This window comes from Sciurus carolinensis, chromosome 9, assembly GCF_902686445.1.
Source record: "Sciurus carolinensis chromosome 9, mSciCar1.2, whole genome shotgun sequence".
Taxonomy (NCBI): domain Eukaryota; kingdom Metazoa; phylum Chordata; class Mammalia; order Rodentia; family Sciuridae; genus Sciurus; species Sciurus carolinensis.
The window spans coordinates 88,193,926-88,218,516 of NC_062221.1; the positions used below are offsets into that span (position 1 = coordinate 88,193,926).

The 24,591-nt window shown below is 36.4% G+C and overlaps 1 protein-coding gene across 2 annotated transcripts in view; it reads right to left on the reverse strand.

Moving 5' to 3' along the window:
• Positions 1-19,311, reverse strand: part of Alcam (activated leukocyte cell adhesion molecule) — a 181,208-nt gene extending 161,897 nt beyond the window's left edge. Inside the window, exon 1 of one of the 2 annotated variants that reach the window (XM_047563008.1) lies at positions 18,643-19,311. In XM_047563008.1, the coding sequence (XP_047418964.1) occupies positions 18,643-18,715 (73 nt within the window). In that variant the 5' untranslated portion in view covers positions 18,716-19,311. The remainder of the gene's footprint in view (positions 1-18,642) is intronic. The other variant, XM_047563007.1, reaches the window with a different exon arrangement.
• Positions 19,312-24,591: the final 5,280 nt, after the last annotated feature.

A 24,591-nucleotide genomic window follows, 5' to 3' on the forward strand; every position in this document is an offset into this window, starting at 1 on the left:
TTTTTAATAAATTTATTTGTAAATTGTCTGTGGGAAAATTATTTTGTTCACAGCATTGTCAATGTGAAGCCTAGCTGAGAGAGCAAGGTTCCAGGAATCCAGGCAAGGTTTGCTATGAAAAAGGTAACCTTTTATTTGATGTGATAGAAGACATTTTTAAAAATTGTCATGTGGCCTATTTTTGATTAATCCAGAATCTTGATAGGTCATTGATATGGACCCCAAAAAAAGAGTCTCACTAATTTGATTTTGATAACATATTTGCTGAGACTACTTTTTGATACATAGACTAAACTGCATTAAAGTTATTTACTGAAAAAGCTAAAAGTGAGATTGAATTTTTTAATTTAAAAAGTAAAAACCAAAAAGCACAGATATTTAAACTTGAAATTGATTATACAACTATATCAGTCATTCTTTTGTAAAGTACATACTACTTTGCATGGAGCATAGCAGATATTAAATACATGGGAGCTATTGGTGACAATATGTTGAATTTATATTGCTTATTCTGGACAAATACATTTTGATAAGGTAATAAAAAAAGATTTAGAATTTCTAGACAAGAATTTAGGAGATAGCTTCAGTCTCACATCACAGAAGCAAAATTTAACTAACAAGGTTGCCTATGAGGACAACAGAGTAAAATCAGAAATAGAAGTGAAAACTCTGAACAAGGAGGAAGAATACAATGTAAAGTAAAATAAAGAAACAAATAAAATCACATAAAAAGACTTAAGAAAAAGAGATTACACAAACGAGATTTTTTGGTCTAGAAAAAAACATATCAGACAGAATTAAAAATAGTTTTTCAGTTATCAAGTACCAACAATCCATAAGATACCATGATAAATCCAATTTGTTACTCTTTACGAGTAATGTCTGTTTCCTAAAATGATATGTGACTTTCAAAAACTCCAAGTTTATTTTTTTAGTATAAATGAAATATCATTTCATCTCTTTTATGTGTTTTTCATGAATTCGTAACTCTTCTTCAACATACAGAACAATAAAATGACAAAAATAACACTAGATTTTCTCCAAATTATCTCTAATGATTTACTGTATTTTATAAGCATTCAAGGCATGGCCCACAGTACATGTGTTTTCTGTGGTACAAATTTATTAAGTACTGCCTGAGTAACTCATTAATTTGCTAATGAAATCTTTTCTACACTATTTCTGCCATCTTCTGGGAAAAATTCCTGATCAATATGTTTAATCTATGAATTAAAAACAGGAGAAATAACACCTGTCACTCATTGCCTATTTGGAACGTGTGCCTATAATTATCCTTACAAAAAAAAAGTGTAGTTTTAATATCTTCAGAAACTTACATTTTCAATTACAAATTAGTTTAAATGATCTCCATATTTCTCTAGATGATCTCACATGAGATTTCAAGAAAGACAATGTGGAGAAATATGAGAAGAACCTTAAATACTTTACTAAAATGTTTGTGTTTTACACTAACTGTGTTTTCAGCAGAGAAGTTTCAATTCATATCCTGTGTCATTCTGATGGCAGAAGGGAGAAGAATTTAAAGAGAGTTTAGACTGATGTTGGTGGGGTAGTTTGGACTACGTTTCTTTTTTTCACTTCCTTAAAATATTATAATTGCTAGACTCTATTTTAATCTGCAGAATCTACCCAAATCTGTCTTTAAACACACATACACAGTTTTTTACTCCAAGTTGCCTCTGGCCTACTTACTAATGACATAAAACAACAACTGTTCTCAGAAACTGTGAACTACAGGCTGCAATGTGTCTCATTTTTAGCTTCACATTTCCTTTTAATTTTCGATTCCAATTTTGGGATTATAATGAAATGATGTTTCATTATCATGTTGATGAATATGATGCTAATAATTCCTAGGTGATACTTTGGAGTTTCCAGATGACCTGGTATATAGAGTGAGTATAAGATTATGACCAATAAACAACATGACATCACTCTCATTCATATTCCATTTATGGAGTGAAAAAAGAAGGTGGGGTGAACAGGACTTACAGCTGGTAATTTAAAAAGTTTGAACAACCTGTTGCTCTCTCTTTGTACCTGTTGGAATAAACTGGGTATATCATCATATTTGGGGGGAAAGATTAAGTGAAATTAAATACTTGAATAATACATTTATTAAGAGCTTACTAGCTGACAAGTACACTGCTGACTGAGGTTTATGTGTACCAATTTCTTTAACTTCCCCAACAATTCTCTGAGATGGGGACTACTATCCTCCTTGCATAGATCGGTACAGAAGAGGGGTTAAGCAACCTTCCCAACGTCACCCAGCTGGAAAAGTAGAGGAGACTCCATTTTAGCACAACACAACTTGGCTATGGAGGTTACATTCTCAAACTCTAATATGTAATGGAAATAAACACAATAAAATATGCACTTACTTTAAAGAATACTCATGACTGTTATTTGTTAAAACTGTGATGAACAGGCTACAAGCCTCAATCATCAGGCTGCCCCCTTAACTTTGTCACAATGACAGAGAATCTAATTTCAATAAGAAACATTTTAAAGCTATTTGCCCATTGGCACTTTTTAAATATGCCAGAGAACTGGGTGATTTCTTTAACTGATATCATTTTAGTTACAAATTAGGAAGTTTAGGCAGGAAAAGGGGAAAACTGGGAAATGATATTGGTCAAATTATATTGTTATAATTGTGTGTATGCAGAAATAGGTAACAGTGAATCCCACCATCATGTGCAAGTACAACACACCCACAAAAATGTGGAAAAATATTTAAAGAAAAGAATTCAGAAAAACTAGATCTCTCTTGCATTGCTGGTGGGAATATAAAATGGTACAGCTATTCTGAAAAGTAATTCTGCAATTTCTTACAAAACTAAACATGCAGTTATAATACAATATCGCAAAGAAAAATAAATATTATATTCACACAAAAACCAACAAGTGAATGTTCATGGCAACTTCATTCATAACTGTCAAAAACTGGAAACTACCCCAAAAGTCCTTCAACATTTGGTTGAACAAATTCTAGTACCTCTATACCATGGAATACCATTTAGCAATAAAAAGGAACAAACCATTAGAACATATAACAACTTGAAGGGATTCAAAGAGAATGATGCTGACTGAAAATAAAGCCCATCTTAAAAAGTTATATATTGTATGATCCCATTTATATAGTTTTCTTGAAATCTGCAATTGTACAATTGCAGATTAATGGTAGCTGGGAATTAGGTAAGGGAGTAAGAAGGAAAGTATTGTCCTTAAAAAGGATCTTTTAATTATGATCTGTAAAGAAACAACATGACTGATCCTTGTAACAGCAATGTTTGGTATGGTGATTGTACACAAAAATTCACACATGACAAGATTTCACAGAATCAATACATATCCCATGAGTACATGTAAAATTAGTAAAATATGTACAACATTGATGAATTCTGTCAATGTCAAATGTTGTGACACTGTACTATAACCAAAGCATTATCAATGGTGAAAACTGGATAAAGTGCCATGATATTGTGCTGTAGTTAAGCAAAGCATCATTGGTGGAAACTGGGCGAAGGGCACATGGGAACTCTCTGTATTATTTTTAACAACTGCAAATAAGTCTACAAATTTCAAAATCTTTTTTAATAAATAAATAAATAAATTAGGAAGACTAATATGTAAGATAATGCAATTTTCTATGGAATTCAATGAAGTCATTTCCATTTTGAATTAAAAATGAAGTTCATAATTTCAAGGTTTTATTCTTAACTAAATTTCATGTATTAATGAAATAAATGTATTTAATGAAATTAATGAAATAAGTTTCATTAATTCAAACCTATGTGACCATGTGTGCAATATTCTTTCTCTAAATCAAAGTTGAGTTTTGAATTAGAGAAGTCATGTAGTAAAATATTTCCATTACAACAGTAAATCTCATAAAGGATAAAGGAATTGTCAGTATCACAGAAAGTAGATAAATAATTCCCTAACAGGCATATCTTAGGAGATTTCATAAATTTGAAAGGATTTAAGTTTTTAAATCATTTTGGTGAGTCTGTGACAAAAATTCTGTTTTTATGTATCTCTTCCATCACAACAAAATTAAAAAGTAAATAATATTAGATAAGATTGATACATATAAATTTAGTGTGAAAATATATTTGGCATTATCTAAATCAAGAGGATATCTGGGAACATAAGAAATGAGGGCAGTGTGTGATTATAGACTGCTTCCATGTAGAAATTCATAAACGTTCATTTAAAAATACAGATAGTAAGAAAAATACCAGCTACTCTATCTGAATTTTTCAAATGTCTAGCAATAGCTAGCATAAACTTAATATAAAACATGCATTATTTTAACATTAGAAATAAACTGTCCTCCTTCAATGTCTTGCCATATTAAAGGATGCTTCTCAAATCTATGCCTATTTTAATTTTGTCTAGTGATTGATTATTCAAAAGGTACAAAGAACTAAGAGTTGAGGTTTTAAAACATATATTAATACAGAAGAAATTTTTGAATCTCATGAATAAGAGGAGGATATTGTTCAATTTCTAAAACATCCTTAATATTAAAATTACAGGTTTTAATAATTTTCACTATTTAATTAGAGGTCACTAGAAAATCAGAATAAATGAAAGCATCCTATGATGTTCATAAAAGGAAAGTAGTGGAGCTCCCTCTATTGAATTATGCTTGAGAAAGTGTGACTTGTATTTAAGATCATAATTCTATCATCCAAATGCCTATATTACAATAACTGGAAATTTTTTCTCTTTTCAAGGTCTATATTACAGTAATATAGTCAATATCAATTTCTAAGAATAATATGGTAAACTACACATTATCTATAATTTTAGAGCACATATTCTTTTTTTCTTATTGGAGTTTTGTTTGAGAGAAATTACATTTTAGAGCTATAACTTTCAATTTATGATTTGAATTTTGTTTTCCCAGAGTTATTAAAGCTGAACATTTCCCTGGCAATCTATGGAACTAAAACATGCTAATAAAATATTTTTTCCAATTGTGGTATGGAAACACAAAATTTATTCAGATAGATCGGAAATAGATCTTCTAATCAGTAAAATGAAATATTTCATAAATTTTTCTGATGTGACTAAACTGGTATTATCATAATATTATGATTACTGAAAATGTGATTAATAATAATTGTTATTGGTTGAGTCCATTATATGTCAGGCAGTGAGAAATGCAATATGTACTCTTTATGGTCATATTAATATCAAGTAAACTTGGTATTTGTTATCTTCAGTATATATATAAGAACAAACACTAGAAAGCAAACTTTTGCTGTGCTCTATAGCTCAAGTTCTTAAGCTCTTGTGCAATGTGTTCAGTCCTGTGAAGTGACAGTCTATAAAAATTAAAAACAATGTATTTTTAAAATAAATAAATACTGCAATATTAAACCATATTATCCACACACACAAAAAAAATATCACTACTCAAACAGTTCAAATTCTTTTTAATCAAATATGTTGGATCAATTCTAGAGAATAATAACCTCCATATCATACTGTGAATCTCTACTCTTTTTTTAACCTTTCTAAAAGAAAGGAGACATTTCTTAACAACAAAGGAAAACAACTGAATCAGTGTTTGTTTTAATAAACAGATACTTATTTTCTATCTCAGTATAATATGAAAAATGATTTAACTAAGCAGAAACTATTTGACAACTAGGTTAGCTTCCACACAGGTTGAATAGAGTAGGAAATTTATCGAACAGGGTAAATACAAATATATATTACATTTTACTCCTAGATCTGCTATCAAAATTATTCATATTTAGAGTCATGCCCATCTGTGCAAAAATATAAAATTTACTCCTTAAAACCTCCATAAGCATTCTTTTTGAAAAATGTCATACCTATCACTAGGTAGAGAAAATGTTTGCAGAATAAAGTATGCCTGCCAAAAATTTGAATACATAAAATTAAATGCCCAGAAGAAACTGCTTGTTCATGAAATTACAGTATGTGCATACTAATATCAACCCCATTTTGAATACTTTTTGCTTTGTTTAAAAAATATTTACCTTCAGCATATACCTGTTGAAACCTCTTCATATACATATTGCTATGATTTTTCTGTAGAAAAGCCACTATAAAAAACAGATTTTGCTTGTGCTTTCCATAAGAGGTCCAAAAAGTACAAAGTAAAATGTATTTAATGATATATTGACTTTTAAAAATATTTGCAAAGGATGGTACTTTTCAGCTTGAAAACAAAATTATCAGTCTGTTAAATTTGTTGGAAGAATTGTTCAAATTATGATTTATTTAGCAATAACAGATTTGTTTAGCAAGATCAATTATACAGGGTTTACAAATGGCATTAGTTAGACCACCCACACAATGTACCTACAATGAGCTGACCCAAATATTTGGAAACCACCTGTATAATGAGAAACAGTATCAGATACTCTACAAGGCTCACATGTGGTTGCCTCTTAATTCACTTCTAAGTTAGCCAATCCAATTTCAGAGTCTTACAAAACGGAAGAAAATATTGCTTACAATTACACGGTCTTTACTTTAAAAGTTAGCAGTTCTAAAAGTTATATGTAAAGTCTTATGGGAGGAAAAATGATAAAAATCCATACTAAACAAATTTCCCCTCATTTTTGGCCCCATCCCATGTATAATGAAGGTAGGTGCAAAATAAATCTGTCATTTTTGCTTTATATATGAGTGTAACTCTCATGATTCTAATTCATCCATAAGTTTTAAATAAATAAGAATTAACCATTCTGTTTAAAAATATAGATTAATAGTACAGAGTTAAGGAGGAATACAAGGAAAGGACATCCTCATGTATTTTTGTTGAGATTTTAAAAAGTTACATGCTCTTTGAAATGTTAATTTAGAATTTCTTTCTAAATGAAAACTGGACATATATTTTGATTCAGAAATTTCACTTCCAGGATAACTTCCTTCCAACATAATTGTTCATTAGGACTTCCGTTGCTCTATTATTTGCAATAACGAAAGATGGGAAACAATCTACACTTCCAAGAACTGGCAAAATGGTTAATTATGATAGTACAATAACATCCAATACACCATTTTGAAAAATAAGGTAGAGCACTATGTGCTGATGAAATAATCTTTTAATCTGTACAATATGCTAAGTGAAAAAGGAAAAGTGCATTGCACACAGTATGTTCCCACTTCACTGTTTTTCAAAGAGGAGAGGTACATATGCAAATATTTGCTAGAATATGAGTATTTGAATAAGACAGAGATCTCCTGAACTCCACAACTGGTAAGTTAATTAGCAGGATTGCAGAAAAATATTTGAACAGCTTCAAGAATCCTTGGTTTCTGCCTCAACCTTTAGAGCTTCTTTAGTTTCCCTAGAAATTGAAAGATGCCACTTTACTTCCAGGAGTTAGTAGCTAAGTTCCTTCCTGTCTTAGCATCTTCATCCAAGCTATTTATTACTCAGCAGATGCCTCAAATGTCACTTTCTGAAACTTTTCCAGCTCTCTCCTAAAACCCAGACCTGATCTGGCCACCATGATGTACAGTGCTCTTTAGTTCTTCTAGTACTTAGCAAAACTTGTAGAAAATAGCTATATAATTAGTTGGTTCACACCTTATTTCTGGAGAGAACACGATGTCTTTGAGTGATAGGTGCTTGACTGTTGAGTAACTAGTTTATTTCCTTATCCCCAAGCACAGTGTTGTACACATACTGCGAACTTGCTTAATATTTGTTGAGTGCTATTATATATGTTGAATGGTCAATTCACATACATTTTAATTTTAGGTGATACACAATGTGATGTTAGGCAAGCAGCTAAGTCACTTCAAGGTTCTTTACAGTTCTAAAGTCTTTACTCTGAGCTTGTGACCATACATTATGTCTCTAATTCTTCGATCTCCCTCCCACTCTTTTTCTCTACCCTGCTACTCTTTCTCTCTCTCTCTCTCACACTCAGAAACACTGATCTTTCCATAATTTCATTTCATGGAAAGTTAATATTTAAACCCTAGGAAATTTTTTATTAGACACTGCTTAAGCCTCTTTAATAAGTTATATTTTTTTGCCCAGTGATACAGAAGAAGAGAGTGTATATTGTAAATATGGGGCAAGACTCTGTAGTAAGGGTCTTAACTTGTCACATTCAGTATTATTATTTTAAGTAGTAGACTAATTGCAAATATGGTCCTAATTCTCTCTTCCTGGTCTTTAGCCACCCCTTTTACAAAGTGATTTTTTAGCTCCCTCCTCCATGATTTCCCCACCCTTATTTCCCCCACCAAAGCTTGGCTTGTGACTTGTCTTCACGAACAGAATATGACAGAAGACGGTTGCCAGTTCTGAAGTTGGGTCAAGAATACTCTATGATTCCATCTCACTTCAGTCAGAATGGCATTTATCAAGAATACAAGCAACAATAAATGTTGGCAAGGATGTGGGGAAAAAGGTATACCCATATATTGCTGGTGGGAATGCAAATTGGTGCAAACGTTATAGAAAGCAATATGAAGATTCCTCAGAAACTTGGAATGGAACCACCATTTGATGCAGTTTTCCCACTCCTCTGTTTATACCCAAAGAACTTAAAATCAACATACTACAATGACACAGCCTCATCAATGTTTATAGTAGCTCAATTCACAATAGCTAAACTATGGAACCAACCTAGATGCTCTTCCACAGCTGAATGGATAAAGAAAATGTGAATACTACTCAGTTTTAAAGAACAATGAAATTATGGCATTTTCTGGTAATTGGATGGAGTTGGAGAATATCATGCTATGAGAAATAAGTGAAATCCAAAAAACCAACGACTGAAAGTTTCCTCTGATATGCAGCTGCTAATTCACAATGGGGGCATCTAGGGAAGAATAGTTACTTTATATTAAGTAGAGGGGAGTGAAGGGAGGGGAAGCCGTATGGGGGAAGGAACAATAGTAGAGTGAAACAGACATTATTACCTCATGTACATGTATGACTACATGACCAATGTAATCTTGCAATATGTATAATCAGAACAGTGAGAGATTAGACTTCATTTATGTGTGATCTATCAAAATGTATAAATGTATCCTACAATAATGTACAACTAATTAGAACAAATAAAATTTTAAAAATCAAAAAGAATAGCATGCTCCTGCTTTCTCTTAAAATTTCTATCATGAGAACAGATTGAGGCAAGAATTTGTGAGAGTGAAAGACATGGAGGAGAGTTCATTTCTCCTGAACAACAGTCAACCTACTCCTAGAAGCAGAGCTGCTGAGGCTGACCCACAGCAGACTGCAGAGGAATGAAGGCATCCAGTTAAAACCAGAAAAAGCACCCAACCAAGTCCAGATGAAAAGGCCAACCTGAAGAATAATGAATTAAATAAATAGCTGCTGTTTTAAGTCACTATATCTTGGAGTGCTTAATTATGCAGGAATAGTTAACTGACAACCTGTGGTTCAAATATTCAGGATCAGCAGCTGAACTTCTTATGTATTTGGCTGATATACAGTAAGGTGAATTCCATTCCAAGAAACATCGTAACTATTCTGGAGAATTCTTGGGTACATGGTAACAAGAGTTTTAGTCACAGAGGCCAATATGCTCTTTCTTCATTCTGCCCTGTTGTTGAGAAAAAAACTGTAGCATCCTTTACTATATGTGCTTAGATAATGCCCTCTTAACTTTCATTAGTTACATCCATTTTGGGGGTTTTCTGAATACCCAAAACACTCTGCGGTAACTGAACCTAATATTACACGTAGATACCTAATATTACATGTGGACACCTAATTTGGTGGGAATCATAAATTTTAGTACCAACTGTTCTCACCATACTGTTTTCTGCCCCAAGTCATGTCACCATATCTGACTCATACAACTGTCGGATTGCAGCTACTAATGGTAGCTTACAAGTACAGAAAGACTGGGGGCTTCCATCAACTTTATAGACTACTGTGATAATCTTTTTAGAGTCAAATTGATAGTGGTGCTACTGAGAAACCTTATAGAACAACACAATAGGAGTTGCACAATTTGCTGTGAAAGGATTTCAGGCTCAGACTGAAATAAGGCTTCCACAAATAACTGCATAGCTAAGTGTAGCTCCAAGGTGAATTTTAAACATTTCTATTCCCTTGGCAACTCAAGTAAATTCAGTTTGCATGCCAAACTATGGGGTTCTGTCTCTCTCTCTCTCTCTCTCTCTCTCTCTCTCTCTCTCTCTCTCACACACACACACACACACACACACACACACACAGAAACTGTCCATACTTTCATTCCATTGGAGGTTGATTATTAATAGTGGAAATAAGACCTACCAGAGAGACTCACATGGTTTCCTCTCTGGGAGGTCATAGATTTTGGTCAAGGTTCTAGAAGAGGGAAAATCCACTACAAAATTCTGACACTCCATACGATAACCTTATCTCTCTTCGACTTGATTTAAAACAGGCAAATAACACCTTAGTGATATTTCACTATAGTTGATATTTAAATTTTAGAAGGTTAGAAATGCTCACTCTATCAGGATGAGAAATGCTTTTCTAAGAGCTAAGTTCTAAGACCCACATAGAGTTTATAAGTTACTAATAATTATGGTGTGTTATTCAGTTGCCCATCACTAGAATGAAATACATCAGGTAATTAATTTATAAAAAGAAAAGGTTTATTTTGTCTCACAGTTTTGGAGGTTTCAGTCCATGATTCATTGACACTATTATTTTGAGCCTGTAATGAGGCAGCACTTCATGGTGAAAGCGCATGTCAGAACAAATCATCTACATCATGAACCAAGGAGCAAGAGGAAGAGGAAGGGGCTAGGGTGCCACAACTCTTTTGGGTTCATGCCCTCAATGACCTAAGGACCTCTCACTAATATGCACCTCTTAAGGGTTCCAGCAACTTCCAATAATGCCATCCTGAAGGTCAAGTCTTAACACTTAGTTCTCTGAGTATATTCAACATCCAAATTATAGCATATCGTTACCATCTAATTTGTCATCCAAAATGAACTTCTGAAGACAGAAAAGGGTGACATTATTAATAATCACACCTGATTATCAGGCATACAATAGGACCATCTTTCCTGGATATACCAGGAAGTATGATCAGCCTACTAATAATGTGCTATTAAGCCAGATAGCACCAAAAGATAATGAATAAATAAAAATAAATGTCTACAACAGGTAACCAAACAGGTGACACATCAGGTGTCACAACTTGGGAAATGCCTAGCTGATTGCACCTCAAAGAGTTCATAAAATGAATTTGCAATAGTTCAATACGCAGACTTTAACTCTAAAAGCTCAGAAACTTATTTTAGATGCTTACTAAAACTTTTGCCATTTTTCAAGGATGAACTCACTAACCAAACTCATAAACCAACTTATTGGTTTACATAGAGCAGTTATTACCAAGGGAATACAATGTTCACAATTCTCTAGCTAGTGCATCTTCTCCCTGTAAATTAACTGTATAAGAAGTTGTGTTATAATTAGAGGATTTCTTAGTGACATGAAATCACAGCATGGGAAAATTCATTATATTATTTGAACATTTAGAGCATTAAGTCTTTATAATAGGTTCTATCTATCTCTATTAAAAAGCTGCATCTGCTAAGGACATTGGGAAATGTCATGTCTTCTAGCTGGAGGGGTCATTTCCACCATAGGAGAAAAGTGTTTGTATGCATAAATATCTCCAAAAAGTACCTTTGGTCAATCACTCTTCTTGCTTTCTCTACTGATCTTTTCTATCCTGAACCAAAATTTCCTTACTAATATGCATGATTTCTTTTCTTCTTCTTTTTTTTTTTTAAGTAATACACTATTAAAATGTCATCATGTCTGCTGGCCAGTAACTCCTTCTTCCCATCAGGCAATTTTGCATATAGCTGTTTTTTTTCACGATGGTTTTATTTTTCAGTTTAATCTCAGGAGGCAGTATTAATATTCTTATTCCCACATTCTTTGGCAAAAATTTTTGTTAGCCCATCAATGGCAGGTGCTGCCATGTAAAAAAAGCTTAGTTTTCTGTATATGCAAAGAAATGCAACAAAAGCTAAAAGTGAAGCATCTTTATGGTGTCAAGCCTTTTACTGGACTAAAGAATACATAGATGTAGATAAGATTTGATATTGCAAACTGAATGCATAGCACACACCTGTAATCCCAACAACTTGGAAGGCAGAGGTAGGACGATCACAAGTTTGAGGTCAGCCTAGGCAACTTATCTCAAAATAAAAAATAAAATGGACTGGGGATGGAACTCAGTGATAGAAGTGCTTGCCTAACAAGCATAAGCTCTTGTGTTCAATCTGCAGTATCCACCCCACCCTCCACACAAAATGATATTGCAAAAGTTCATAGTCATCTGAGAAAAAATGTAGCCAATAGCATGCAATATGGCAAAGCCAACAGCAAAAGACAAGTACAGGGAAAAGTCAGGACACACTTCAGTCATTATTGAAATTACAATCCTGGTTTTACCTTAAAGGTAGAAAGAATACAAAAGTTATTTTGTTTTCATTCACAGTTCAAATAAGACAACCTAGAATGTCTAAAACTATACACTATAGATAAAAAGAACAAAAACGTATTCACATCTGGCTGAGGTTGTAGTTCAGTGGTAGAGTGCTTGCCCAGTACATGCAAAAAAAAAAAAAAAATTGAATTTACATCAACATCTGAATCTGAGGGAGTATTCTGGGGATTTATCCCAAGAAAATGATGAATTGGAAAGCTGGTTGATAACTTAATCAACAAATTTACTTAACTTCTCTGTTGACATCATCACAATAAACTAATTAAAAAGGAAGTCCTTTGAATTCAATCTTTGATCTTCTCTGCCATTGATGGATTTGATGTTACTGTTCTCTAATGTTTAAATGATTTCATAAACCATTAAAAGTAGCAATTTCTTTTTCTAAAATCAGGTATATCAATAACCTCTGGAGAGTCAATCCACCTAGCCACCAAGACAACTCATATTAAGAAAAGGGCATTACTTCTTTATATATTCATTCATAGACATATAAAGAAATGACATAAATGTGTTTAAGAAAATGGTCATAAAAGTAAAGATAAATTTTTATTAAACACTGGAAGTGTGACTTACAAAGATAAACATTTAAATGATTCTTGATGAAAGTGAGATTGGACAAAGTCAGAAAACTGTACCAATTGCCATGGTTATAGGACATTTTCCTTGTGAACATCAGGAGTCCATGATATTTCTACCATCTGCAAAGATTGCAAAAACTTAATTTCTCTCATAGATATAGTCAGGCCTATTTGGCCAGGATTTTGCATCAGTTCATAGAGTGAAACAGGAGAGAGCTGAGAGAGAGAGAGAGAGAGGGAGAGAGCTGAGAGAGAGAGAGAGAGAGAGAGAGAGAGAATGAAAGAATGAATGAGAGAGAAAAACAGAAGCAAGTCAGAGAAGTTAGACAGCTAATTTCTGATGCACCTATTACCCCACAGCTTAGTTTCATTACAGTGAAACATATGAATTCTTAGTAGGCCAAATACAGGCATGTTCATTAAGTACTTCAACTCAAGTCAAATTAGGTAATCCTTTGATTAGGAGCTGTTTTGGATTGTGCACAACTCCGATTTCCCCTTCAATGGAATGGGTAATTGAGAACTGACTAGATAAATAAGAGGAAGCATTAAAAGCTAATTTCATTCTTGGAACATACACTACAAAAATGGCCTATGATAATAGGTTACCATAAAACAATCTGAATACCAGAGCACATTTGGAACTAGTGCTATCTGAAATCTATAAGACATTCCATTCAATATTAAAGTGGAAAAATAAGGTGAATTTTGTTGTTTAAACAGAATTTAACTGAACAAAAATATCTGTAACTCCAAAAAGATAATGCTTTGTATACTGTATGCATAGCACAATAACTGTAGGGCTTGACCCTATCAAATAACATAAAACATCATATTCTTAAATATAAAATATATTTAAATTTTGATTTTGTTCTCCATAGGAAGGGAAAATTCTGCTTAATTAAAAAAGTAATAAAAGTACAAATGGACATTTTATGATCTTTTCCATTTCTTATTGAGAATAAGAGGAGCTGATAATTAAATAAATATTATCACCCACCATTCCCAAGAAAACGTTCTTTAATATTTCAATGAGTAAATTCATTCTTCATGTATTACATACATTTATGTGTCAGAAATGAGATAGGCCTTTGTGAAAACAACAATGAAGAATAAAATTAATACTTTGGGAGGAACTGAGCTTACGTTTCTATGTATACACAGAGGCTCAGAGGTACTCTTTTATCATAGCTGCACCTATGTGGCTCTACTGCATATTTGGGATATAAATTGCATGTGTCGACTTGAGTTAATAGCTCAGGGAGGTAGAACTCTTTGATAGAGTTTTATGCTTAATAAATGGCCAGAACAGAAAGAGGTGTGTCTGGGGATATAAGACATGATAATTATAAAGCATTAAAAATACTATCTGAAAAAATGCTGCCATTGTACACAAACTCATGCTGACAACTGAGGCAGTGCCCAGTTTTACAAAGGCCAAGGTTATTGACATGGAAATTTTAGGAAGGAGAAGAAAAATGGGGAGAAAAAGAAAAATAAATAAAAAAGAAACATTTTTGCTTTCTTTTAAAATGACCAAAGTAATAATTAAGTGGAATAAGTTAAAGGGTGTTATTCTATTAACAATATAATTAAAGAATATAGCATATTTTACTGCTAAAAATTTCAAAATGCTGATCAAGGGGATTACTATTCTTTCTACAATCGAACCATGTATTATGCAGAAAGAAAATTTTATAGGTAATAAATTTAAGAAGGAGCATAAAAATAATTCTCCTAAGGTCTCAACATTCTTATATGGCACAGCTAAAAACTGAACACTTGCATCCCAACTCCAATACAAAGAGTATTCTAATAATATTTAAGATTTTTAAAGTGGGCTTTTATTGATTTTCTACTTCTTAGTCAACAATAGACATTCATTCTCATCTGAATTTCTATTACCAGAGATAAGGTAGCTTGAATTTTCCAAAAAGTCAGAGGAAGTTTGGAATCGAGTAATGCAAAATATTTTGGATTTCTATAGGTTTTAAAACAACAGTAAAGATTTTTATTTCCTTCTAGATTATAGAAGTAATATTAGGGTGCTCATAGGAGGCTTTGTCACATGAACATTTTACCATCAGTCATTATTTATATTTCATTTTGGGAACTGTATGTGCAATTTTAACAGAGGCAGGCTTGCAGAAGGGACTGGTTAGGCTCACAGAGTTTTCTGAAACGTAAAAGCAATTCCTACTTTTGAAGTCTCTTTTCCCAAAAGGGTGGGAGACTAGTTCCTCTCCATCACTTTATTTTTTTTTTTTTAATTTCCCTATTAAGTTCTGGAAGAGCAAGTACTAAATATCATAATTTATAAAAGTAGAAAAAAAAAAGAAATAAAATTAGCAGTTGGGGTCCACTGATACTTCTCTAGTTAATACAATTTATATAAATTTTGTCCAGAATGAGACAAATAGAAAAACACTATTGGAAAAAAAATGAATGTCTGCCCAAATAGGTCAAATAGGTTTTGTTGTTGTTGTTGTTTTAATCTTATGACATTAGGAACAAAGTGTGTTTGAGCTGGAAGAAATCTCTGAAAGAATATTCTTAGTTCAACCTTTTATTTTACACATGAGAAAGTTGAAGTCCCCAAAAAGGTTAAATGACTTGCTCAAGTGCCTGAAGGAAGATGGTCCTGAGCCAAGCCTCAAAAAGCAATTTACTGCAAATAGTACTCCATTAAATTTTAAATTGCTATTGGATTAAATAAATCAGGGGAAAACTATATGTATATTATTTTATGAATATATAGTTTTATATATATGTATAGGTTAGTAGTTTGTGTTTTTTAAATTAATAAATTTTAATAATCCCCCATCACTACTCTGAGGACATTATGTGAGCTGATGCTTTTTCCAAGGCCTGTTGAGATAAACTGATATGTTCCAAACATAATACTCCACTGAAAACAACTTTATGTCTTGAAAGGGACCTTTATCAGTGAATACTTATGAAAAATCCTAGAGAGGGGTGTACACAGTTGATGCAAGTAAAGAAACAGTTAACTGGAAAACCCCACCTCTTTGTAAATAATCAAGGAAAGCCTTTTTTTTTTTTAAAGCAATACAAAATGTCACCACAGGCTGACGCTCTTTTACAAGAATAATGAGATTTTTGCTACCTCGGATGCTGAACACACACCATTTCATTTCCTTCATGTTTAATTCAGTTTGGGTGACTTGATACATATTCTCCCCCGTCCTTAAAAACAGGTAACATGGCATGCCTAAAATGAATTGAAGACAACTGTACCGACTACAGGCCGAAAGACCTACAAGAGCAGTTTCACAAACTCGAGTTTGTCCGCCAGTACGGGACACACAATTAATACTGTTCCGGAAATGAAGAGAGACAGCCAGGGAAGTCAGTCGGGTGAATGAAGGCAGCCACGGGAACTGCACCCCCAACTAGCTCTGTTTTGCAGAGAGCTCTGAAGGAGGCGCGCTTGCCGTCCAGGACCTGAGTGCAGACGCAGCGCCCTAGTGTCATAATCCTTCCTTTTTTAAAAAAAACACACTGACACTGCACCGAGGAGTTCGCCAATGCCAGTCCAGTTATTCAAGAAAACCGAGAATCTGAGGGTCTGTGGCATCCCAGGCCCACATCTGCAGCGGTTGGCGGCGCTGAGAGAGCGCTCCCTGCTAGCGCAGAGCGCGCAGCCCCGTGCCCGCTGGACAGGAGAGCCTGCGGAGCGGAAAGAAGCGCTAGGAAAAAGCTCTGAAAGAGGAACCTCTCCCCATTTTGGCAGCTAAATGGTGAAGAAAAACCTGTCCTCTGACTTGGCCAACTGAAAATAAATTCCAGCGCGACCGCAAGAGAAAGGAAACTGGGCGTGTGCTTGTGGTCGGGGGCGGGGACGTAGAGCATCTACACTCTCGAAGTCGCGAGAGGGTTAAAAATGAACACCAAGTATGGGTGTGTGGATCTTTACATTTTACAAGCTACATCACTCTTGTCCTCCCTTCTTAACTCTCCTCCCCTTGGCTCCAGAGTGACTTTCCTTCCCCCCACCGGACACTGGGTTCAGGAAAAAGTGAAATCCACACCGTGTCAGACCCAAGAGGGTCTCCCCTTCCCATCTCCCCGGTGTTTTCACCTGCTTTAAAACGGTTCGACTCTGCTTTCACAGTCCCCGCCCCAGAACCTCAGATTTGTCACAGACGCCTTTCTCAGCCTCAGAAACAGCAGGTGAGATCATTACCTCACCTACAAATGTAACTTTAATAAAGAAAACTGGACAGGGCACCCCCCAAACAAACACACACACACACACACACACACACACACACACACACACACAGGAGCAGCAGCAGCACAGCAGTAGCAGCTCACAAACACTTGTGATCTTTCCCTCTAGCTCTAGTTCCCAGCCCTACTTTCCCCCTCTTTCCCGGGGGAGATTCAGAGGCTTCGAAAGCTCTCTGCGGTCTCAGCATGCCAACAACTGAAAGAATGTGCAGCAATAAAGGAAGCGAGAGTTTTTTCTTTGCTATAAACTAAAGAAAGGGGAAAGAAAAAACAAGTCAAAAGCATGACGTAGTTTAACTGGCAACTATCTGCGAGGGGATGGAAATCAAAACTTCAAAGGTAAAATCCTCAAGTCCAGCGAGGAAATGAACCTGATGCTCTGTCAAGTGACTGTGAGCGCTCAGAATGCCCGGTTGGGACTAACTCATGTCACTCGCTCGGCGGGCCTCAGGATGCCAGGGCCAGGGGACGCTCCGAGGGCGAGGAAAGGGATTCCCCGAGAGATATTTTAGTTAATGGGAATTTTGCCTTCCCCCACTCCTTTTCTTTTACGGTTCGGTATAGAACTGAGAACTGTCACAAGAACTATCACGGGTCCGGGAAATGCAGGAACCCAAGATCTCCCAAACGTAGCAGCTAATTCCAGTTCGGCCAGCATTATTTGCCTGCCTTCACCCCTACACTCACCACCCACCTAGACAATGGAACTATGGTTTGAGGGTTAGGTTTTTCGTTTGTGTGCTTTTTAAAGGGGGTGATTAAATTCCTTCCTTTCTCCTCTAACCCTCCCATCCCTTCTTCACCACATAACAAGGGGAAGTTCTAGGGGATTTATCACGAAAAAGTGCTAATGGTTATTTCAGTCGAAAGCTAAACGAAAGGAAAACTGCCCCGGCAGCAGTGACGTGGACTTTGATACCCAGAGACTGGAGGGATTGTCAGAGGGCGAGAGCCTGCCTCAGCCGGGAGCCACAGGGACAAGGCGAGAGTGTCTGACAAATCTTGCCCGTGGGTTCCTGCTGCTCCAACCCCGGCCTTACCCAAAGTTCCTGTAGCTTTACCCAGCTCTCTGCCCAAACTTGAGCCAATCAGTCAAGCCCAAAAGAGTGACACAGGTGACTGAGCCCAGGGCCAGGTCTGTGCCTAGACGGCCTTCCCCTTACCTCCCCCACCACTCGCCTGCGTGCACAGCCACGGGATGCGAAGCCAGGGCTAGAAAACTAGAAAACTGCCCCTGGCCCAGGTCAGTCCCGGGCCGCTCCGAGGCCCTTGCTCACCTGGCCTGAGGATCGCAGCAGAGATCAAGAGGCAGAAAACCAGACGGCTGGAGGGGGACGCCTTGGATGCCATATTCCTCCTCCTTCTCGAAAGCCACTGACAGAGTCCACGCCGCAGGAGGGGGCGACGTCCCGGGCCCCACCGTGCCCCGCACTCGTGGGTCCGGACGCAGGGGGCAGCGGTTTTCCCCAGACACACTGTCCCCTGGGCTGTGGCGGCGTTGCGCCTTCAGATCTCTGCCACTCGCAACTTTCCACCACGCAATCCCCGCAACTCCTCCGCCCTCCCCCTCAGCACCCGCCCTCGGTCCCTTCGGCTGCTCCTCCCAGGACCGGCGACCCTCGGCTTCCTCGGAGACACTTGAGTGATACGGAAAGGTGTACGTGGTTCTTTTGGGCTGGTATCTTCTGTTAGTTTTCTTCTCTTGAAATAATAATGTTGATAGTTGTAGTGTGTATAAAAAGCTCGGTGCTGAGAAGGAATCGCCCCAGGCGGCGACGGGGGCGGGGGGCGGGCGGCGGGTCTCCTCAGGTGGCAGCACTGGCAGCAGCGAAAGCGGCGGTAGCAGTAGCAGCGGTGGTGGCAGCGGTCTCCGGGCTGCTCTGAGTGGAGAGACTGGAAGGCGTGTGTAACTGCCTCTCTCCTCCTCCCTCCCGCCTCTACTCTCCCTCTTCTGCCCTCCCCGCTCCCCTAGACGCAGAGCCAAGCAGGTGGTTGGAGCGCCTCGCTGCAGCCTAGAGGCGCTGCAGGACCGAGTGGGAAATTGAGCCCAGCGCCGGGACTCTGGTGGGGGGAGTATCTGGTGCCTCAGCCTGGGCGCCCGGATGGGCGGGGCTTCATGGGACTCCACCCTCAGGGGCACGTCCGCCAATCAGGAGCAGGTTCGGTTGCGGCGCGCCGCCCGGTGGGTCTACCGGACTGACACTTCCCGAGTGTTACCAGCGCCCTGGTGAGATGGCCTCTCACTTTCTACTGCCCACCCAGCCTCGCCCGCAGCTCAAAAAGCCAAATTGCTCTCTTCTTGCCCTCAGACGCCAATCTCACTGGCTCGCTCCTCGGGGATTCTTCTCCGCAGGGGTGTAGCAGCCTCCCGGTTCTATAAAGTAGTGGGGCCGGGCAGTGGGGGATGGGGAGCGCACCTGGGGTCTAAGGGCGGGAACAAAGTGGGGAAAAAGGGAGCCGGGGAGGAAGGGAAAGGACGAAACTCTCCTTCTGGGAGTTGACGGGAAACGCTACTGTTTGATCGGGGACAACTCACATATCGTAGATTCCTCTCCCTGCTTCCAGCCCTTCCCTCCCCTCCGATTCGTACACACCTTCTTTTAAAGGCTGAACGCGTGAGTCGACTGCCCAGTGCCAAATGAAGGGAAGATATTCGCTTTTTTCCCCCGAGGGAAATTAAATAAAAAATTTCTAGATCACACTTCATCATACGGATTTTCCCAACGTCTACAATAACCAGAGTGTGTCACTTTTATTTTGAATTAAGCGGCGATTTTAAGTCACAAAACAGAAAATGATCAAGTTATTTAGATTTAAAGTCAAACTCCTCCTGGTCCTTTTCCAGAAAATCAGGCACCCCAGCAGATGGGCAAGCTTCTCAGGCAATTTCTAAAGATTGAACCACCTCCCAGGCGTAACATAGGGAAGCTGTGTCGCTTTCAGATCAGGCAGAGAGCATGAAGGAATATTTTCCTCTAGAACACCGGGGTGGAGCTGTTGGAGCCCTAAGTGGCTCTAAATCAGGAATGCGGGATCACAACTCTTATCCCCGAAGCATAATAAAATCGTGGTCCCTGAACCACTTCCCCGGGACATTAAATAGCCTTTCGTGCATCACGGGGTCACCCCTGTGTGAGGCTAGTCTCCAGCTGAGAATGCTAACTAGTAATCATCATATAGTGCTCTTTTTTCAAAAGACTGCTAGTCACCAGTCATATGGGGGAGGGGGGTTCAAACAGAAGCAGCTTATAGAGGAGAGCGTGGGTGTGCTAGCATTCATACACACACACACACACACACACACATACACACACACACACACACCTTTGAATTCTTTCTTTTCGTGTCAACTATAAAACCCCATCTTTAGCTGTGATTTTTTTTTTCAAAAACTTGCTTGTCTTTTCCTAGTTCTCCTTACATTAACAGTATTCTAAAGGAGAACTCATATTTTTTTTTTTTCTCTCAAAATAAGTACTTTCTCCCACTTGGTTTTAACATTAACATTTCATTTGCATCTTATGAATCAACAGTAAGAATAATGCTAGGACATGGCAAATACCTTTTAACTGTATTCCATGAGCTGAGCTTTGCTGAACTGCTGAACATGCTCATGAGAACTATAGGATTTCTCTAGGGAATTGTTTTTCTTTAACTGTAGCTTTAAGTGGTGTGCATGAGAACAGATCATCTAAACTGTTATCTTTAACCTGGATCCTCTGACTCTCTAGTGAACTTCTTTTATCTTCTGTTGGAGTTATTACAGCAAACTTGTTAAAAAGCACACTTGCAAAAAACTGTCTGATCATGGTGAACTCATTTAACTTATTGAAGCATGGGTTTTCTCACCTGTAAAACATGAGAACAATAGTCCTAGTGTCATTGGATTGTTGTATTAAATGAGATCACAGATAACTGACCAAATATAGTAGAAGGAGCTTGGGCATGGGGAGTAAACAGAGCCTTGTCTGGATCTCTGATCTGCATTTATTAAGTGAGTGATCTTGAACAAAAGTCAGTCATAAAGTGCGATGGCACATTAGCATATCACTTTCAAAGGTGTGCAACTAAATTGGATCAAAATGTTATATAAATTATTGATATTACACATAAACAGAATTCTAGAAGCAACTGACTGTATGTACACACATGTATTATACATGCCCAGTTGTTTATTCACAGTTGTTTCCAGAATTCCTTTTAAAGAGAAATGTGTCCCTAGTTTAGGAAAGTGCCTCAGTAAGTCAGTTGGAACAATAACTCCAAATTCTGTTGGTCATATAGAGCTAAAGACAGAAATAAGGGTGGAACTGCTCTGTATTAAGCTGAATAATAAAAAATAAAATAGGAATTTGGCAGAGGAATGGGGCAGGATGCTGAGAACAGAATAAGGTATAATGGTCAAAGCAGGCAAGAATGAGTTTGAAAATGGTCAAAGGCCTTCATATCTATTTTAATTAGTGAGCAGCTTTCATTGAACACTTACTATATTTTAGATAATGCTAAGCAATTTATATGAATTAGTGGATATAATACCCACACTTAAAATATTCTGTTAGGTACTATTACCATCTTAATTTTATTTAAACTGAAACCCAGAGATCTGAAACAACTTTCTCAATATCACACCATGATTCAAAATAATGGTAATGCCAAGATTCTACCTCAGGCACTCTGACTGTAGAACTGAATTCCTACCCACTATACTCATCATTATCTACAGGTACAATATATATAAGATGATGAGAGCAGTTCTAAACTGAAAAAAAAAACAAACAAAAAGCAACAACAACAAAAACCACAGCATTGGTAAGAGCTCAGAGTCAGAAATAAAAAGAAGAATGTAAATTTCACAAAGTAATATAGTGAAGAGAGTTTTTCTTTCAAAATCTAGTGTAGGGGGGTGTGATCCATCTTACCCAGTTCTTAAGAGGAAAAAAGTTTCCAGCTGCATCTGCATCTTTATCACTTTTGTTACAATTGAGAATACATAGTATTCCAGTGATATTTATCAGATAGTTTAGTCATGCATCAGAGCATCCTGATGGGTACTTCTTACTGCAGGAGGTAAAATGAATAATGCTTAGCCAGGGGAAAAAAAATAGTTCATGTTACCTGGAACATGAAAGGAGCTTTGCATTTTAAGTATAAAAGAACTCATCATCAATCTGCACAGTATGCTCAAAGCAGTGACATGGTACAAAAGACAAGTTTCCTACTTAGAGCCTGTCAAGATCAGAATTCAGTATCGTACTCCCAAGACTCAAGCCATGACTATTTGTCCTGTATTAAATTAATTAAGAGCATTCAACAAATTTTCAAATAGATTGGGCACACCATAAATATCTGTGAATAAATGGTAAATATTGAGCAAGAATTCTATATGGAATGTACAGTCTCAAATAAACTTAAATTCAGAAGGGGTAGTAATATGAGAAGATGAAAGGGGTTTCTACTGAGTCTTCAATGATTGAACTGGACAAACTAAAGCTTAGAAAAAGATAAATGAATCAAGTGCTTGACACCATAATGAGAACTTTGAAATTCAGGTTGAGTATACTTAATCTGAAAATCCCAAAACCTAAATGCCCCAGATGTGAAGCTTTTTGAGAGCTGACATGACACCATAAGTAGAAAATTCCACATCTGACCTCAGGAGATGGGTCAAAGTCAAAACAGAAATGCACTAGAAATATTTCATAAACTTAACTTCAGCCTATGTGATATGTACATATAATATATTTCATATATATATATTACATATATATTTAAAGCATAAATGAATCTCATGTTTATCCTTGGGTCTCATCTTCAAGATAGCTCATTATATATATGCAAATCTTCCCAATCCAAAAATATCCAAAATCCAAAACACTTCTGGTCTCAAGCATTTTAGATAAGGGATATGCAATCAGCATAAGGGGAAGAAACACTTTGCAGGAAGAAAAGAGTGGCAAAAGCTATTTGCTATCAATAAAAATGAAAACAAAAGGTCAATGAAGGGAAAAGAAGCTGAATTAGTAAGTGTTCTAAGTGACTAGGCAAGGGCCCAGATGTACTGATAACAAAGATCAAAATAAAAGGCTAAGTAGAATTAATATTAAGCCTAGGATAATATAATTATTTTAAAGAGACACAAAGATTTCATATACATTAGGTAAAACTGTTTTGTTTCTGGATTTCAAAGTTTTTTAATGTAAATTAGTTCCAAAATCTCTCTAGATATGGACTGAAACACATGGTTATCTTTATTTCTAAGAAATAGTTCATTGAATTTTATTTTTACATGCTCAATAATGCTAGATAATAAAGTTAGATCACTGAAGTTCAGAAGGACAAAAACTTTCAAAGTCTATGGTAAATATTAAGTTCTTATTTCAGACTACAGACTGTTAATTGACTGGCTACAAAAGAACATGCCTAGCTATTTCAGTCAAACTAAAAACTCACTTAGTCACTTTCCTTCCTGTCTCAGACATCAGAAATGGAGAAAGAGTCTAGTTGAGCTATCTGACTTTGAAACTTACATATAAATGAATGTCAAAAACTCTTAGTGTGTTAAAAACTCATAATTCATTAGTACCTTCAGTAGGTGCATAAAATTTAATCAAAAAGTTTAACAGTCAGGGATTACCCCCACAACTTGAAAGTTTCTCTTCAAAGGTCACTATGTACTTTCAATTTTCAGCTGAAATAAGTAGCTCTAGTAGTTTTAAGAAAGTGGAGAAAATGACTCAGTATGGTTATTTAAAATGTTGATGCCTTACAAGAAATTTAAATTTAAGTATTTTCAAGATTTTCCCTAGACTTATCTCTATTTGTTTTTTCATATCATACCAGCCCCATTCATAGCTCCAATAATTACGTTCATGAATATTTGGTGGACAAATGACTGTAAAAATATTTTTTAAAATGTATATTTGATTTTCTAAAGTAAATAAAACACCATGGATATAATGGACTTCTAGAAGGTCATATTAAGTTTACTAGGCCCTGGTAATCCACTGGTTTCCTCTAAAATAAGTAAGATAGTCAGATTTACAGGAAAGTTTTAAGAACAAATTCTTGAATATACATGTTATTCCTAAAGAGTTGTCATTAACTATGAAAAATGATTGATACCACTAAATCAAGACTCATGGGTCACATAATATAAGTAAGAACCTCAGAATGGTAATGCTTTTCAGAGCCTTGCAAGGAATTTAATGAACATTTTTCAGTCTTTA